The sequence below is a fragment of the Populus euphratica genome, unplaced genomic scaffold (genome assembly GCF_000495115.2).
Source record: "Populus euphratica unplaced genomic scaffold, PopEup_1.0 scaffold663.1, whole genome shotgun sequence".
NCBI lineage: Eukaryota > Viridiplantae > Streptophyta > Magnoliopsida > Malpighiales > Salicaceae > Populus > Populus euphratica.
This window is the reverse complement of record NW_011500526.1, coordinates 103,786-120,094: the sequence shown is the minus strand read 5'-3', so window position 1 is coordinate 120,094 and position 16,309 is coordinate 103,786. Positions and strand designations below refer to the sequence as shown.

The window sequence follows — 16,309 nt, the reverse complement described above, 5'->3', positions numbered from 1 at the left end:
AGCAACTAGAAATATGTTTGAGCTGAAACTGAATTTATGTTATTTTAATGCCTTGATTTTTGCTTAGGTGAATATAATGAACTTGTGTGATTATGATCCAGGTGAATGAATATGTGATTATAGCATGATACTGTGAAAATATTTATGATAGAAATGATGAATTGTATATGTAAATTAGGAAAAAAAATGAGCTCAATGTCCGGCCAAGAGGAAGAACCATGAAAGGAAACTTTATACCCTTAGAGAAACAGGATATAACGGGAAATGAAACTCGATCTTGCGTAATGTAGATTTGCTATTAATTTGTGTTGATAAATTGGAATAATACAACTGAGAATATGGAATGAATGATTGATGACAACACTATGTTCGGTCATGGAATAATGGTTAGGAGAACCTTTGGAAAATGTACATGTTAAGACTTGATTGTATATTATTTGATAACCTTGTCATAAACTTGATGAGATTATGGAATGTATATAGTTCCTACTCTTGTCCATGTTAGGAAGTACATAGTGAACTAGAATGCTTAGAACACGTTTCACCATGTTACGGTGAATGAGAATTGATGCCAACATTTGAGGAAACCATAGCATACCAAAAAGGAAAGTATTAAGGTTTACGGCCAGAGATAGTTAAAAGGTTGTCTTTAATAATGTTGATGAATGCAAGCTATCATTGGATAGGAATATTTCTTATCGTTTTCGCTTCGAAAATTTAGATGTGGCTTGGTTCAGGTTTATATCAAAACTAGGATCAAGTATGTTAAAAAAAAAAAGGCTTATCATAAATCTTATACATAATCTAAGAAAAAGTAGTGTTAGAAATGATTTGCTTTTCACTAATGATTTTTAATGTCTAAAATAGCTTAATTTTCGCTGTTTATTTTTAGTGTTAGAAATGACTTGATTTTTATTAACGATTTTCAATATAAAAAATGACTTAGTTTTAGCTAATAATGTTTACAATAGATGATCAAGATTAAGCAATGTAATTAATTTTAGCTAATAGTATAACAAATTGGCTTTTCAAGCCCAAAATAATAGTAAATTTTATTTTATTTTTATACTTAACATGCATCATGTCAGTAATCGATGACTATATTGTCACACATCATCAATATATAATCCATACAACAACAATAATCAACATTTCATTTAAAAGTAAATCTTACATAAACTCATAATATTATGTTTACATGATTAAAAATTTATATTAAAAATATAAATGCATAAATATGAGTTTGTATTATATCCTACAAATTGTCATCACAAATTAAACTAAAAGGATCTAATAATAGCTATACATTAAGTACATTGATTTATAAAAAAACACATCATGAATTAGAATTTAACTATATGATTCCCTGTAAAAGTAGGTTCCTGTGTATTCGGTTTTCTAGACATCTTCTTGGTGTGACATCCCTACTGCAGTATAAAACATTTACAAAAATGCAATTACTTAATAATAAGAAGAAGAAGAATAAGAAAACAATTTGGCAGTTTAATGAAACATTAACATTATTTCATGTTTGAAGCATGATATTTGCAGTTCCTTCATGTTCTTGGTATAAACAACTTGCAGTGTATATAAATACACCAATTCTTAAATCCATAATCTTAAATCCAACCATCCTCTTAATGCATCATTTGTCGAGGTTAATCATTCACTCACCCCGGCTATCTACTTTAAATGTCATCAGTCAAAGCTAATCAACTATTTTTCTCAATCATCTATTCTGATATCATCAACCGAAATTAACATTTATTTATCTCAGTTCATTCAAATATTAATTATTTGTTTGTCCTAGTTATCTTTTCGGATGTTATTAGTCAAAACTAATTATTTATTTGTTTCAATCATCCCTTTAAATGTCATTAACAAAAACCAAACATTATATCATCCATTCAATTATTTATCCCAATTATTTTTTTAAACATCATCTGTCAAAATTAATCATTTATCAATATTTAAGTCTTTAGGCCGAAGCTGGGTTTCAGTCCAGAGAAGAAAATTTTATAAAGAAAATATTGTGCCTGTTTGTATATATTATTGTGCGAATGATTTTCTTAAGAATTTTATATTTTTCCTAAATAAAATGAGAAGACGGGTGAGATATCACTACATCCTTCTCAACAGAAAATATTAAGCCAGCGATTTTTATCATGTATAGTCTGTACTATGTACAAGATAAGACTGGTTTTAACCATTACTGTGCGAATGAGATTTCTTATTAAAAGCAGTTGCAAAATCCTCCATGCATGCCCTGTAAGTCTCCATCCCTGAAACCTCCCTTGCAAGCTCCAACCCAGCATCCATCCACCTCTGTGCCGCATCAACCTGCCCTAGCCTCACTGGGACTGCCGCCCTGTTCCATGCAGTCATTGCAAGCCATTTTCCCTCCTCCGTGGGATACTCGCCTTCTTTTAACCCGACCATTATCCTATATGCTTGCTTGTACAGATTATCGACAGCATTATCATCTGAATCACCTTTGTGAATGCTTGCTAATGCAATCAGCCTTCGAACTACAAGAGCAACATCGGGGTAGTCCGGTGAGGGGGAAGAAAGGAGAGCTGAAAGACACTCGTTCAGAGCAAAGCTGGCTACTTCAGGGTTAGAACGCGGACCCTGTGAGGCGCTAAGACCAATTTGAAGAAGGTACTTGGGATCGCAAGCCTTCGAGCTGGCAAAACTCTTTACGAAGTGGAGCTGTTGCTGTGGCCCAAAATTATCAAGTCTGCCGTATATATCATAGGCATTGAAGGTGTACACGAAGAAGAGGTCTGGCTCAACTGTGGTGATTTTGTCACCGCCAAGTTGGGTTCCTGCTGAGATTGAAGCTAGGATCTGCGTCCATGCACCAAAATGTTAATAAATGAGGGTGAAGAATATCAGCAAACAGAGAATTTCCTACAAACAAGCTAGTCTGTTGTTTCAACCCAGTGCATTATAATCAAGAAAACAACTAATAGGGCATACCTTCCCTGCTCTATCTAGCAGTTCAACGGCTTGTTTCACTTCAGAGTCCGTCAATGCAGTCTTCTTTTGATTCTCTGAAGCCACCATGGCTGAGACAGACAATATCAATGACTTGCAGACCATAATACTGTTTTCTTCCTCTTGACAATCAACCAGACCATAAAATCCTGATACCAGTCTCAAAAATTCTGAACATAATTCATATTTCTTCTCCTTTCCACATTTAGTCCCAGCGTTCCATGAAGTCACAGCAAACCAGTTTTTTTCTCGTCTGCCAGTCTCCTCTTTTCCAAAAAAGCACTCTGTCCCAAGCTCAGATGCCCGGTCGTGAACCCTTTTCATGAATTTGAGGACTTCTACCTCGTTTCCAGGGTCTTGAATGAGGATTGTGATCAATGTGCGTAGCACCACAACTTCTGTCGTTGGCATGGGTCTTCCCAAGGTGTAGAAGCTCAGGAGATTGGATAGAGAGGAAATAGCAACAGGAAGAGCATGGCAAGCAACAGCTTCATGTGCTGAAAGGGAGAGAAAGTCTGGATTGAAATCAAAGCAAGTTTTCATTGCCTGGACCTGATTGATAGCACCATTATGGTCGGTGTTTTGCAGATAGATTTTGAACTGCATGAGAACGAAGAAATATCAAGATGTGGAAACCATCAATAAAATAATCTTAGGAAGTCCGGGTATTGTGCAGATGAAATAAAGGATTGAGCTGATTCAAAGGCGCAAATTTCAGCAATCAATATGTTAAATATAGTGTGTATTTGTGTGTGTGTGTGTGTGAGAGAGAGAGAGAGAGAGTACCTTAAGAAAAGCACATGCTATGTTGGGCTCAAGCTGCACAAATGGAAAGCATCCCAAAGAAATGGAATTACTACACAGCTTAGCTTTTCCAAAGGTAATAACATCATTTAGCTAATTTATACACCAAAACACCAGCTTGCAGTTGATTAAGATACCTTTTCAGCTTCGTTAATGTATTCTTGAGCTCTATCAAGCTGGGAGAGGCCAAGATAGCATAGACACAAAACTCTGAAGCCCTTTGCACGGAAAATTCTGTTCTCGATGTCATGTGATATATAAAGCAGTGATTTCTCAAACATCACTGCACTTGTCTCATAATCTTTTGATCTAAAATGTTCAGAAGCACTGCAAAAACAAAGAGGGAGTGGTTAAAAGATCAGATATGACAAGGAATGTTTTCAATGAATACCAGTTTCTAAAATGCTAGGCTTTTGTCTCCATGACTAATGAAACTCTCCATTTTTAAAAGATTTTGGATAGAAATCATTTCCTTTCCTTTGACTTGCCTGTTAAATTCCAGCAGCAAAGAGAAATCTTAAAGGAAAAAATCCAATGTAATGAATCAAGTTTAGGAAGACAGTTAATTTGCAGCAAATGAAGGTTCACACATGAATTGCTCTTTGTTCAGCAAAGTTGTGAGACAAAATATTAAATCAGTGAAAAGAAGTGGACGGTAGGCAGGGTTTACCGCAAAAGGCTTCAGAAACGATATACATGGCACCACTTAAAACAACAGATTGTGAAGGTTACGGAATAATGACCCATTCAGCTGCCTAGCATCTGAGATCACAGCACCATGGATCATATCATATCCCAGTATCCAGGATGTATCCAAATATAGGGTTCTATTTTACTCCATCGAATGTGTTGACATGGATTGAATAAATTTGAACAAGCCTACATACCATCGCATTGCTTCCATGCTTGGTAAACAACTTATTTTACTCCTGGAAACCACATTTTCTTTGTAAGCAAATCAATCACCTTTTTTCGGAATAATAAGAAGAAATTCTAGGGATTCCGGTTTTCTTTTCCTTCTATTAAGCAATCCCAGGATAAAAGGAATAACAAGTCAAGTTTCAAGGAAACATTAGCCAAGCACATGCCACGGGCATCCCAATTCCTGTTAAAAAAATTGATAATCGTAGCCGGTATCAACAAGCCTAAGTAACACAGGCCTTGATCAATACAATTTCAAAACAATGAATGCAAGCCATCATTTTCATGTTTCACAGAAATCACAAACTCGGATAAAGAAACCAAAATTTTATAGTTCATGAAATGCAATACAAAGAAAAAAAAATAAAGAACATAAACAACTCTTCATTCAAAGCAGACACAAGTTTGGCGGGAAATTCTTTTGAAACTCACCAGTTCCAAAGAACAGCATGCATTGCCGCCCTTTCCTTGGCAGTCGCCTCGCTAGCAAAAAGCGCCACCACTCTCTCATCAGATACCAAATCTGCCACCACTTTAGTCCTTAGACTCGAACCTTCTCCACCACTTCCAACACACCCAAGCACTCTATTCGCCACCCTGAATGCAGCTCTGGCACTCACCTGGCACCTTCCTAAAAGCCCCAAAAACACTCCCTTCACTGTCTCCGCCCCTGCAGTCCCCGCAGCATCAAAGTACGCCTCTACTGCAGAAACCCAAACACTCTCAGGAATTCCCTTATTGACAACCATGTCCCTCAGCTCCTTCTCTGCCTCTCCATACCTCCCCAAACCCAACCACGCCTTCATTGCCAAAACAGGAAGACTAGCATGGTGGTCCCCGCCATCACCAACCCAACCACGCCTTCATTGCCAAAACAGGGAGACTACCATGGTGGTCCCCGCCATCACCACCGCCCTTTCCCTCCCTCAATACCTTAACGCATTTAATCACACTCTCGTACTCTCCTTTTTGTAAATGAACAGCCGAGATGAATCGGAGTGATTTTGATCTTAACTCCTTGAGTTCCATGATTTGCTCTCTTGTTCTCGCTGCACTGGATCCTTTCTCACTTAAATCCAGAGCTTCGCTCATTAGCTTCAAAGCTTCTTTTAAACTGTTATCGGTATCGTTGTTTTTGGATAACACGCTCTTTCCAAATATCAAGTACTGATTGGCTAGTTGTTTGTAGTGATCTGATGACCCGAAGAGGAGAGTTTTCGCCCGAGTTAACAGTATTATCGCGAGGTTTCGGTCCGATATCTCCCAGGCAGTTCGAGATCTCGCGAGATTTAAATCTAACAGCAGTTTTCTCTCTCCGGGGTCCGATATTGCGGCTATGTCGAGCTTTGAAACGATATCAGTAGCTCTCTCAAAGCAGGACGACGCGAGATCAAATTTTCTCAGATCGTGCCAGATGAGGCCGGTCTTGAGGTAGAAAGATGCGGATTTGACAGCAGGAGAGGTAACGCTGGTGACGTCTCCGGCGAGGGAGATCATATCGGCGGCGATGTGACGGAGCCTGGCGTGGTTTTCGACAAAGGAGGGGGAGGGGGAGGAAGGGAGCATGGAGACGGCGTTGGAGATGTCGATGCAGGCATTCCAGAGGCGGTAGGCAAGCTTCCAGATATGGAGCTTGAGTGAGTTAGGAAACGGAGGGAGTTGTGTGAGGTGAGTTAGGGTTTGGCGGAGATCTGAGGAGATAGTTTCCGGTAAGGAATGGTAGTTAGGGGAGAGGTTTTCGGTTTGTATGATTAGGGATTCGATCTGGGAGAGGAGGTGTTGGTGGAGGTTGTTGGACTGAATAAATTGGTTGTCGTGGTTTGGTTTCCGGAGATCCGGCGAGTAGATCTCGGTGATTTTCATTTTGAGAAAGAGAGGGAGGGAGAAAATCTGAAATTAATTTTGAATTTGAAGGAGCGAAAACGGTTTTTTTGTTTTTTTGGAGGGGAGAGAGAGGGAAAGGCGTGCCCGCCAATAAAGCCCAGCTGTAGATATATAGTTGGGCTTCCAGTAGCCTGCATGAGGCTACAAGACAAGGTCGGGTAATTTCACTTGATTCATTCAATATTAAGTGTTACCAGTAGCCTGCATGAGGCTACAAGACAAGGGCAGTGTTTTGGAACGCGGTTTAACCTGCGTTTCCAAAAAATTCAAAAAAAATTTATTTTTTATTTTTATTAAAATTTAATATGGTTTATACATTTTAGATCGTTTTAATATGCTGATATTAAAAATAATTTTTAAAAAATAAAAAAACATCATTGACATGCATTTCGGCACAAAAAGTTATTTGAAAAGCAACCACTACCACACTCCAAACACACTCAAGGTCGAGTAATTTCATTTGATTCATTCAATATTAAGTGTTACTCAGTTTTTAGCTTTTTTGTTTTTGTATTTTAAAATTATTTTTGAAGAAAAGTATAGTTTATACATTTTAGATCGTTTTAATATGCTGATATTAAAAATGATTTTTAAAAAATAAAAAAACATCATTGACATGCATTTCGGCACAAAAAGTTATTTGAAAAGCAACCACTACCACACTCCAAACACACTCAAGGTCGAGTAATTTCATTTGATTCATTCAATATTAAGTGTTACTCAGTTTTTAGCTTTTTTGTTTTTGTATTTTAAAATTATTTTTGAAGAAAAGTATATTTTATTTAATTTAAATTAATTATTTTTTTATTTTTTAGATTATTTTAATATGGTAGTGTCAAAATTAAATTTAAAAAAACAAAAATATATATTTTTTAATATTTTTTTAAATAAAAAAAATTTTAAAAAGCAATTACTATTTAATTATCATATATATATTTTTTAAATAAGATTTTTATTTAATTTATTAAAACCAAATTAAAAAATAATAAATTTTAATTTAATTTAACCAAAATTGAGAGCGAAAACAATAAGAGGTTCATTTGCCCCATCATCCAAACTTTTTTAATTTTATTTTGTTTTATAAAGTTATTTTAATTTTCATCACAGTACACAGACTTTATGTTATGATTCGTGGAGTATTTTTATAATTTATAAATGACAATGTTTTTTATTTTGTAGCTTGGATTTTATTTTTATAGAAATGATTAAAATAAAAAAATTTAATATTTTAAATTTTATTTCAGGCAACAACAAAAATATAATTTAAAAAAATATATAATTGCTGCACTTTGTTCACACTATAGTCCTCCACGTTCGAAAGAATTTTTCATAAACAAAAGAGAGCTAAGACAAAACGAAACAGAAATATACAGAAAACAGAGTGCATATATTAGAGGATCAAGTTATCTCTAGTACAGCAGATTAAAAATTCACATGGCAGTTTTTTTTTTTTTTTTTTTGGTTTTTTAGATACTAAATTCATTCATACAACATCAACGAACTGACGGGTTAAGGCTAGCAGTTAAAATGAGGATCAAGGTCACCTTTTCGCCATCTTTACTACCTAGTGATGATACGGGGCCTGGTACTGGTAGCCATTTCCAAAGTAGTTGCCATGACTGGGAGAGAAGTTGTATGTAGCAGCGGAACTCATGAGTGCAGGAACATGGTTGTCGGCAGGTCCAGTGTAAATGTATGGCCTGTCGTACACGTACTGTGGGTACCTATCAGGTACTATAGGATAGAATGTCCTCTCAGGAGCACCGTTAGTGATGCGGGGGCCGCATCCAACGCCACTGGCGCGTGGTCTCTTGGGTTGAGGCTTGGCAGCTTCGGTTGCCCTTTTCTTTTCTGCCTTGGCCTTCTCTAGCTGAAGAAGGCGTTTTTGGAGCGGATCCTCAGGATACTGCTCCTCAAGTTTATGCTCTTCGATGCACTTGATCACAGCCTTGAGGGCAGCCAGCTCTCGTTCATTGACCTCATTCTGAAACAACAGAAATTTTCTTAAAAGGTCCTCAAGAGTTTTTCAGAAGGGATGTAGCATGAGTGTGGCTTTACATCGAAAGCTAAGATAAGATTTCAATGGAAATTGTTCTTAAGCATATATGCACTACAATATCATCTATCTACCCTTTCTTGGCATCCAACTAGAAAGCCCACTTTTATGTATAACAAGCACCTGCCACAATTCATTCAGGTGGGAGTTTTAGCATTAGCAATCCAAACCAATCTTAGCTACAAGTTGAAGTTATCAAACAACAATTTACTTCAGAATACACAACAGCATAATATCAAATTGTCAAGAGATAATGGTAGAAAGGAAAGGACAATTAATTAATCTAGCGGAGACAGAACACGCACCTGCCCAGTGATGGGAGATGCATTTCCAGGCTTGACTGATGAAGTAACTTTTCTTGCCTCCTTCAAGTATGATTTCAGTAGAGGAACTGGTGAGAACCGTTCCGTTAAGTCAAATGCAAAGGCCAAGTTAACTGCATCAATTTGCCTTCCACTATTTACCAATACTTCAATTACACCTGAAGAATCCATGTGCATAAGAGGTAAAATGAAAAAGAAAAACAGTGGGAAATAAAAAGTAGCAAGACTGACAAAAGCAAAAAGGAAACAAATAGCCTCTATGCTCTTTGCAGTTCGTACCAAATTCATTTGTCCAATGTATGAACTTACCTATTGAGCAAATGCCAACAAGATTTATGCAATGTTGCTTTAAACAAGAATCCAGAAAAAGGAAAATTTACATGCTTGGTTCAATAAACACCAAAACGAAGTCATCGAATCATCATGATTCTAATCTAACACGAAAGTTTCATATGTTCTTTCTAAGGGAAGATTTCATATACTCTTCAGTAATAAGGTTTTTAACACTGCCACAGAATTTGTGTTATTGCCTGCATTTTTTAACTTAAGCAATGATATGCTTCCTGATATGATGATTTAAGTGCAACAGGATTTCAACAAACCTGGCATTTTCTCTGACAGCCCTAGAAAGCGACATAGTTCAGCTGCTTGGCGACGGCGAGAAACCATTGGGATTAGCCTGGATAACTCTTCCTCATCAAATTCAGAAGCAATCCCAAAGGTAGCTAAAAGTTGCAAAAAGGCATGTGCTTCCAAGGAGTTCCCATTGTTAGCATCCACGTCCAAAGAATCCAATCTTGGCTTCCACTCTTCAGCAATAGCCTTTGCCTGATCTTTAACATCTTCTGAAATTACATCAGATATAGAAACTAGATCTGTGTACATTAACAAAATGCTAAGGCATTCCATCAACATGATACAGGTTCGGCGGACACCCAATAAGGTTGAGTCTTTCTTTCCATCAACATTTGACACTTCCTTGGGGTAAAAATCTTCCAGAGAGTTCAACACAAATTGAGCTGGGTTTGCTGCAGCCTTTAAAGCAAGTGGAATTTCCTCTTTTAGGACCGCAAGGTTCTTACGGTTGTCAGAAATAAATTTGTGCAGTCCTTCTGAGTCCATCTGTTCACATAGTTCAACTAACTGCGGATACTCCAAATTTCCATTTTCAGAAGGATCTATTATTTCACCTAAGTTACTTTCAGCAGTCATGGCTTCAGGTGGTTGGTCATCAATAGCCGGTGATCCAAATTGGTCATCATAGGACACAACAGCAGGTTCCACAGAAGATACCTTCCTGTGCTTCTGTAGAGCATTCGAAATGGAGAAGATAGCAGCATCTCGTTTCTCTTGGAGTTTCTCCAATGAAACTTGTTCTTTGGCCACAACAGCAGCTTCTCGTTTCTCTAATATTTCCCTGGCTCTCCTAGTTTTGGTTTCATACTGCTTTTCTTGATCTTCCAACTCATGAAACCGCCTCTTCAAAGATCTTTCAAGCCCATGGAAATGCTCCTCAAGTTCTTTCCATTTCAGGTTGAGTGTTACAGCCCGGTGACTTTCAAGTTCAGCAAATGCTTTCTGAAGTTGATGTATCTTAGACGTTGTTGAGTCCATGAGTGTTGCAACTGATTCAGAATCTTCCATAGCAGAAAGCTGAGGAAAATGAGACAAATGATATTACAAAACAGAAGGAAGGCTATATATGATAATTGTTTTTTAGAAAAAAAAGTACATAAATTGACAACTATCATATGCTAGATGATGCAGGTGGCTTTCTGGTACACAGAACAGATCAATGTGAAACCTGATGAAAGAACCAATCAAAGCACATGGAAAAAATATAGTGAAAAAATATGTTTACATATTAACACAAAATGACAGGTCAGGTACTTGAATAAAGTTCATCTGTCATAACAAAATAGTTACAGCATTTCTTTCTAACACCTTTGAAGACCAAAGTATGAAAACTGATGTCAGAATTCTCCAAGTTTTGGCGACCAAGTTCTACTCCAGGGTGTAATATACCTACTCGGTCATGTGAAATAAACAACATGGACAACAAATGCTATGGCTAGAATCATGAATCGCTATAAAGTGGACATTGGCATCAGAACTATCCTCCATACACAATCAATGCAAACACGCAGGTTGGTATAACACGTCTCCGGTCAGTTCATATATGCATTGTCACAACATGCAAGTCCCCTTTACAGAACTGCTTTGGAATAAGGCAGCTCCCCCTTACGAACTCAAACAATCTGAGGAAATAATAGTGGAGAGTAAGGAAAAATACAGCATTCCAACCAAGGCTTCTGATGCACCAGAGAGGAACTCAAGTGGAACATATAGTTGTTGTCAAAGGTTTTATTCTTCTATTATCTTTTTTTATAACATTTTAACTGACCCAAGAACAAAAGTATGGCAGCATGAAAATCATCAGATGGCATGTGGTAGAGAATAGAAATAGACAATCTTTATCCACCTAGTGCCTAGCCCAGGTGAAAATCCAACAGGGTGAAGAAACTCTATCAAAGAACTTAACAGGTGCTGATTTGACTTTGATGTTGGAGGAATTGTGCAGGAACAGGCCTACAAACTAAAACTGAAAGCTTTCCAAAAGTACTATGAACTCATTTCAAACTAACAGTTTAAGATCATTAAAGCACCAAGATAGTAAATGCAATCATCTAAGGTCCTTAGCTACACTGTTTTTCTTATCCCCTTTGAACTACAATGAATTTATTGAATAAGATAAACCCAAATTCCATCAAGGGAACAGCCATGCTAACTAACTGTCAATTTTGTTGTGGACTATGAATCCAAGTGACAAAATACCAACAACCACCTCAGTAAAAGCTTCTTTAAAAAAGACAGAATACACTGCCTATATTTTTATTTTTATTTTTATTTTTAACACAGAATGTGAAAAATTACAGGCTGATCCAGGTTCAGCCAGGAGCAGCAAATAATTGATGTAACCTAAAATGACGACACACAAAAAAAATCACAATCTCTAAGACGCTTCTCTTCATAACCAAAACTGACAGTACAGATAACGATCCAGTAACCTGTAATGGTCAAGCACAATTGTAAAGGTCTTACTATTATTAAACTAAATAAATCAAAATGAAGCGAGAATATATTTACCACTTTTTTTTAATGAGTTGAATGTGATACAGCTGTGCAATGCGAGTTCATCACCTAACCTTGGTAGTCACACAAACACACATCATCACCTAACCTTGGTAGTCACACAAACGTGTCAGGTATCTCAAAACCCTAAACAGTATGGATAACTAAACCTCCAAGATGTTTTAAAACTCGAAACCCAATAAATTAACAACAAGTGAGAGCAAACAGCAGCTCAAAACAAAACAATTCTGAAATTTCATCACAGAGGAACGGTTGAGGAGGTAGAAATCAAATTAACACGCAATAATAACTTACCGCTAATTCCTCAACGAGCAGAAAGTGAGCTTAAACCAACAGACAAGTAAGAGATCGAGCAAAAACAGACAAACAAAATGACTGAAACCCTGAAGAAACAAAGCCTAACCATCAGAAACAGCGAAATATAACAGAAAAAAACAAACAAACAAAACTGCAAATCTACAATTTAATAAATCCATGACTGAGTAACAGTTTTGTCTTTTCGTTTCCTAAGTATTACTAGCCAATAAGCTCATCTGAGCCGAAATTGTAGCTAAATGGAGCTGATTTCAGGAGCAAACAAAGGAAGGCGATCTAGGAATCATATCAGCTTAAAAGAAAGAGTGACTTGCCTGAGTGACAATAAGTGAGAATTGAGCAGCTTAACGATCAATCCATGGCCGATTAGATTGGACTGTGGATGAGTGGGGTAGGTGGGTGGTTAGGTGGGTTTGGCTGCTTACCCTTCGATCCCTAGGAGGAGGAAAGAGAGGAAATTCCGAGAGAAGGAAGACAAAAGAAGGGAATGCGATACCGCAGCAGCCTTCTTTCCTTTTGCTTTTTCTTGTCCACACCTTTTTTTGCTATTTGCACTACCATGTGTGCTCTTCACCTGTTACCCTCACTTGGTATGTAAACTAGTTGATTGTTCCGTGGTCTGCCGCAACTGAGATTAATTTTTAAAAGTTCAAAAATATTAAAAGTAATAATAAATTTTTAATTGTGTTATTATGGTTTCATCTTGAAATTTTATAACCTATTTGTTTAATTTGAATCAAACCAAATTACCTGGGAGTTAATTTATGCATCTAAATATAATTTTAATAACTAATAAAAATATGACTTGATTTTTAAATAAAACTTCAAGATAAAAAAATTTAAAAAAAAATTATTGAAATAATAATAAATTAAATTGATTTCAATTCTCTAACCAACCCGTATCATGGACTCCACTAAGTTAAATAACTTTTTTTATAAATTATTTTTTAATTATATAATAAAAATATATGATCACAAAATTAAGTATTATTCTAAATATTAAAACTTATTTTGGACAATAATAACTATATGGAAAGCAAACAAAAATATATCATGCAGTTTATTTCTCAACCAATTTATTATTGAAAAATATAATTGTATGGAAAGCAAACAAAAATATATCATGCAATTTATTTCTCAACCAATTCATTATTGAAAAATATAATTGAAAAAAAAATAAAAAAAATTAAAAGACAAAAAAAAATAGTTGGCTTGTGAGTGTACTTGTCAAAATTATAAACTGGATAACGTAGGTTAGCATATCAAATCAGTGAATCGAGTTATAAATTTCAATGGGATTATAATTTATTTATTTTTAAAGCTAGTTTTGATTTAATTATATGATAACAGAAATATACGATCGTAAAATTAAATATCAATCTAATATTAAGATGTTAAAAAAAAACTAAACAAGTCATATTTCCGAACTAAGTCAACCAACCAAACTTATAAATATATTTATGAACTTTATAAAGTTTAATAAATGGCTTTGATTTAAAACTATATTTTTACAATATAAGAAAAAATAAATGAATAAAAAAGTCAATAAAAATAAAAATAAAAGACATCTCAACAAACTCATGTTGGCTTCATAATTTTTTCTTAAATAAAAATAAAATTGAAAAAATCAAATGAAAAAAATAAATCAAAATATTTAACATTACAATATGAGTTATTTATCTAATTATATTTAATGAATTTGTTTGTTAAAATTAAATTAAAATAGGAATCGACACAAATAAAATTTATTAAATAAAAAAATAAACATATTATGCAAGACTACATATAATAAAAATATTATAAAAAATTATAAAAATAATTTTAATATAATTTTAATATAAAAACTATAAAAAAACTAAAAAATAAATGATACTAATCTCTTAAAAAAATAAATATATTTAAAATAATTAAAAATAATTACAATTTAAAAAATAATAAATAAGTGAAAAATCCCCAACAACTAAAATACAAACTTAAAAGTTATTTAAAAATATATAAAAAGATTTAAATAAAAAATCCAAACTATATAAAAAAAATAAGGTCAAGCAAGTACCTAGCCCCTAAATAAAGGTCCACATGTTGGCCTATAAGATTAGACCTTGTCACTCGAGCCTTAAGTATTTTTTTAAGATAAAAGAATAGATGACATATTATTTACCTTAATTATTATCTATTCTAATTCAATTTTTTTTAAAAAAAAAATAGACAATGTGTTATTTAAATCCTTATATTTGAGCTAATGTGGTAACCAAAAAAATTAGGATAATTGGCTAATGTGGTAACCAAAAAAATTAGGATAGTTGTTTTTAAAAAAAAATAACTTATCAAATATTTAGAAAACACTAGTAACATTGTTAAACTAACCAGTAACCTCTAAAAGTGTAAAAAAAACCACTTTAAAACTTAAAATTAACTCAAAACTTAATTTCTTCTCAAATTTAAGGTTTTTTTTAATACACTTTCAAGATAAAAAAAATAATTCAAACTCTCTCCATCATATGAAACCATTTAGAATAAAAATCTACTGTTTTAATGGTCAGAATCATCAAGATAGCATCTTTTTTTTTCTAGACTGAAATTTAGTGATTTTCTCTCTTTTCTCTCACTCAATAAACACACAAAAATAATTTATTTCTCACTCAATAAACACAAAAAAATAATTAAAATAAAGCTTAATATTAAAATTTAATATTATTTTATTTTAAAAAATATATATATCTTCTATTTTCATTAATCTTTCATATTATTTGTTTTTTATATATATATTTTTTAAAAAAAATAAAAAGAACATGAAAAGGATTAAGTCACCACTAAATTTAAAAATAATAGGAATAATTGATTATTTTTTAAAAACTAAAAATATTACTTTATTCATTTTGCAAAATTAAAGAGATTGATTTATAATTAACTCCCTTTTTATAGCTTCTTTTTTATTTTTTAATATGAACGTGCGAAGCGTGGAGTTAAAGGGGGGCGCTCCCAAGTGGAGGAACGTGGGTGGGCATTGCAAGGAAAAAGAAAATTAAGAAGGATAAAGAGCCATTTCAATTTAGATCTTTGCTTGAAGCAATGGCCTGTATTTTGGAAGGAAGATGAATATTTTTTAACACGAAATAAAGACCAAAATAGAAAGAAAAACAAGAACTGAAAAAAATGAGGTGGCAAGACTTGCTCACGCACTAGGCCTATGCTAAAATTATTTATCATGAAAAAAAAAAACTATCATATGAGGTACCCTATAATATTTATAGGCAATAAATAATTTTCAAATTTATAAGATTCTGTGTCCAAAGCATTCAATTTACTTGGTTTATTTATTTTGAAAAACTTTAATGATCATAAATATATTTTATACATATTACATCAAGAAAATCAGAAATAATCAAATTCTCATTATAATTAAAAAAATCAATCTACTTGTGAATAAAAATTAATTTTCTTTTTAATTTTAAGTTGTTTATTACTATACACAATATGAAGATTCTAAGACTAAAAATTTAACCAAACTACAAGCATTCATATAAACTAAGGGCTTAAAAATATAATACCGTTAATTTTTTACCATTCAAAACAAATTTAAAAATAAAAGGAAAAAAGTAAAAAAATTAAAAAAAAAATACAAAATAAATCTAAAAAAATTAGAGTTAGGCTAGGCTCACTAATAAAAGGCAAGAGCCCCAAGCATAGCCTCAAATAACAAGAAAAAAATATATATATAGATGACATGTTATCTTCTTCAATAAATATCACATTATTTACATCACTTTTTTCTTTAATTTTTTTAGCAATAAAAAGTTGGGATTGCCAGAAAATTAAAGAGTTGTATCTATTTTCTACACTATTTTACTTAAGA

At 33.9% G+C, this 16,309-nt stretch overlaps 2 protein-coding genes across 6 annotated transcripts; both read right to left on the bottom strand.

The window, feature by feature from the left end:
- Positions 1 to 2,135: 2,135 nt before the first annotated feature.
- On the bottom strand, positions 2,136 to 6,771 carry ATSPO22 (Tetratricopeptide repeat (TPR)-like superfamily protein). 2 transcript variants are annotated; one of them, XM_011012039.1, is made up of 6 exons: positions 5,587 to 6,769; positions 5,158 to 5,525; positions 3,942 to 4,131; positions 3,787 to 3,819; positions 2,983 to 3,600; positions 2,136 to 2,850 (listed from the first exon to the last, which is right to left on the bottom strand). In XM_011012039.1, the coding sequence occupies exons 1-6, from the start codon at positions 6,586 to 6,588 to the stop codon at positions 2,203 to 2,205; spliced, it is 2,859 nt and encodes a 952-aa protein (XP_011010341.1). In that variant the 5' UTR covers positions 6,589 to 6,769; the 3' UTR covers positions 2,136 to 2,202. The 2 variants fall into 2 exon arrangements, with proteins under 2 accessions (XP_011010341.1, XP_011010342.1); XM_011012040.1 differs by having other exon boundaries at positions 2,610 to 2,828; positions 5,587 to 6,771.
- Positions 6,772 to 7,975: 1,204 nt separating this feature from the next.
- Positions 7,976 to 13,021, bottom strand: LOC105115208 (FRIGIDA-like protein 3). Of its 4 annotated transcripts, none has more exons than XM_011012036.1 (6): positions 12,771 to 13,021; positions 12,436 to 12,524; positions 12,136 to 12,194; positions 9,591 to 10,641; positions 8,971 to 9,146; positions 7,976 to 8,593 (listed from the first exon to the last, which is right to left on the bottom strand). In XM_011012036.1, exons 4-6 carry the CDS (start codon positions 10,630 to 10,632, stop codon positions 8,174 to 8,176), a joined length of 1,638 nt encoding a protein of 545 aa, XP_011010338.1. In that variant the 5' UTR covers positions 10,633 to 10,641; positions 12,136 to 12,194; positions 12,436 to 12,524; positions 12,771 to 13,021; the 3' UTR covers positions 7,976 to 8,173. The 4 variants fall into 4 exon arrangements, with proteins under 4 accessions (XP_011010338.1, XP_011010339.1, XP_011010336.1 ...); XM_011012037.1 differs by having other exon boundaries at positions 12,136 to 12,189; XM_011012034.1 differs by lacking the exon at positions 12,136 to 12,194.
- Positions 13,022 to 16,309: the final 3,288 nt, after the last annotated feature.

Excerpts from the sequence above, each read along its gene's own strand:
- LOC105115208 (XM_011012036.1), bottom strand. The coding sequence starts at position 10,632 with ATGGAAGATTCTGAATCAGTTGCAACACTCATGGACTCAACAACGTCT. Across the intron at positions 9,147-9,590 it reads GCTGTCAGAGAAAATGCCAG|GTGTAATTGAAGTATTGGTA; the intron begins GTTTGTTGAAAT and ends TGGATTCTTCAG. Across the intron at positions 8,594-8,970 it reads CATCTCCCATCACTGGGCAG|AATGAGGTCAATGAACGAGA; the intron begins GTGCGTGTTCTG and ends CTGTTGTTTCAG.
- ATSPO22 (XM_011012039.1), bottom strand. The coding sequence starts at position 6,588 with ATGAAAATCACCGAGATCTACTCGCCGGATCTCCGGAAACCAAACCAC. Across the intron at positions 5,526-5,586 it reads TCCCTGTTTTGGCAATGAAG|GCGTGGTTGGGTTTGGGGAG; the intron begins GCGTGGTTGGGT and ends TTGGCAATGAAG. Across the intron at positions 2,851-2,982 it reads TGCTAGATAGAGCAGGGAAG|ATCCTAGCTTCAATCTCAGC; the intron begins GTATGCCCTATT and ends GCATGGACGCAG.